Below are 1182 nucleotides of genomic sequence, written 5' to 3' on the forward strand. Positions count from 1 at the left end.
AAAAAAATTAACTTAAATGATTTTAGCAAATGGCTGCAATATAACAAAGAGTGAAAAATTTAAGGGGGTCTGAATACTTTCCGTACCCACTGTATATCCACTTTAATGCGCTTATCAAGATAACAGCAGTCAAATGTCAAAAGCGTCAGTTTTTTAATGACAAAAAGAAGTATTCAAAATGCAGCATTTAAGTTTTACAATCTGCAAAGGAGTGAAAAAATTGTTCAAACGCACAATGTAATGTTAAAGAACTTTACACACAAAAAAAGATTTGCAAAAGAATTTTTCTCAAAATCTGTGGTTTCTGTTTGGCTGCAGTAAGAGTTTGTGTTTTCTTCTGTCTCTGGATCATAATTCTGTCCTTGAAATCAGGATTAGATATTAAATACTGTCATGCATGTGAAAACGGGCCGAGAATTGATCTGATGGTTGGCTCAGATTCAGACAGGAATCATGTGTTTGTGTGTTTTTCTGGTGTTTAAGAGAAAAGAGAAAGAACATTCACACACAGATGTTTCTCAAAACAGACAGTCTGTTTGGACTCAGCAGCACAGAATTAAGAATTAACGAGCGCTGGGTTTCTCTCAGCACATACGATGCCAGACGGTGTTATTAGCTTCTCAACTCAACTGGTCAGAATTTGCCGTGTCACTCAAACTAACAGATGAAGCGTCACTGAGTCACGGGGATTCAGTCTTCTGAGCGTGTGAAGTGTGTTTGATCTTCATGCTGCTCGTCTCATCCTCACGTGTTCTGCTCTCTTCAGCCCTGAGCGCGCAGGAGAAAGACCAAGGCAACGAGGCCTTCAGGAGCGGAGATTATGAGGAGGCCGTGGCGTATTACAGCAGGTGAGAGAAGCGCCAGGTGGAAACAAGTGCAGTAAAATACACTTAGTACACTACTTAATGTGCTCTGTTATCACGCACTAATTTTGTACTTAATGTACTAAAATTATTCTTTAGTACTTCTTAAGATAAACTTAAGATCATCTAAGTGTACTCAACTGTGCTATTTTGGGACACCATGAATATGAACTAAAATGTGCTTTTAACACACTATCTCTGTATTTAAAAAATGCATATTAAAAACACACATACACACACACACACACACACAGAGAGAGAGACACACACACACACACACACAGAGACACACACAGAGACACACACAGAGACACACACA

The 1182-nt window shown here is 38.8% G+C and overlaps 1 protein-coding gene across 1 annotated transcript in view; it reads left to right on the forward strand.

The window, feature by feature from the left end:
* The window catches only part of spag1b (sperm associated antigen 1b), a 19905-nt gene that overhangs the window by 4212 nt on the left and 14511 nt on the right, over positions 1 to 1182 (forward strand). The window contains exon 6 of the mRNA XM_016475123.1: positions 767 to 848. Within this exon, the coding sequence (XP_016330609.1) occupies positions 767 to 848 (82 nt within the window). The remainder of the gene's footprint in view (positions 1 to 766; positions 849 to 1182) is intronic.

Source organism: Sinocyclocheilus anshuiensis, unplaced genomic scaffold (genome assembly GCF_001515605.1).
Source record: "Sinocyclocheilus anshuiensis isolate Anshui unplaced genomic scaffold, SAMN03320099.WGS_v1.1 scaffold1680, whole genome shotgun sequence".
In the NCBI taxonomy this organism is placed as follows: Eukaryota; Metazoa; Chordata; class Actinopteri; order Cypriniformes; family Cyprinidae; genus Sinocyclocheilus; species Sinocyclocheilus anshuiensis.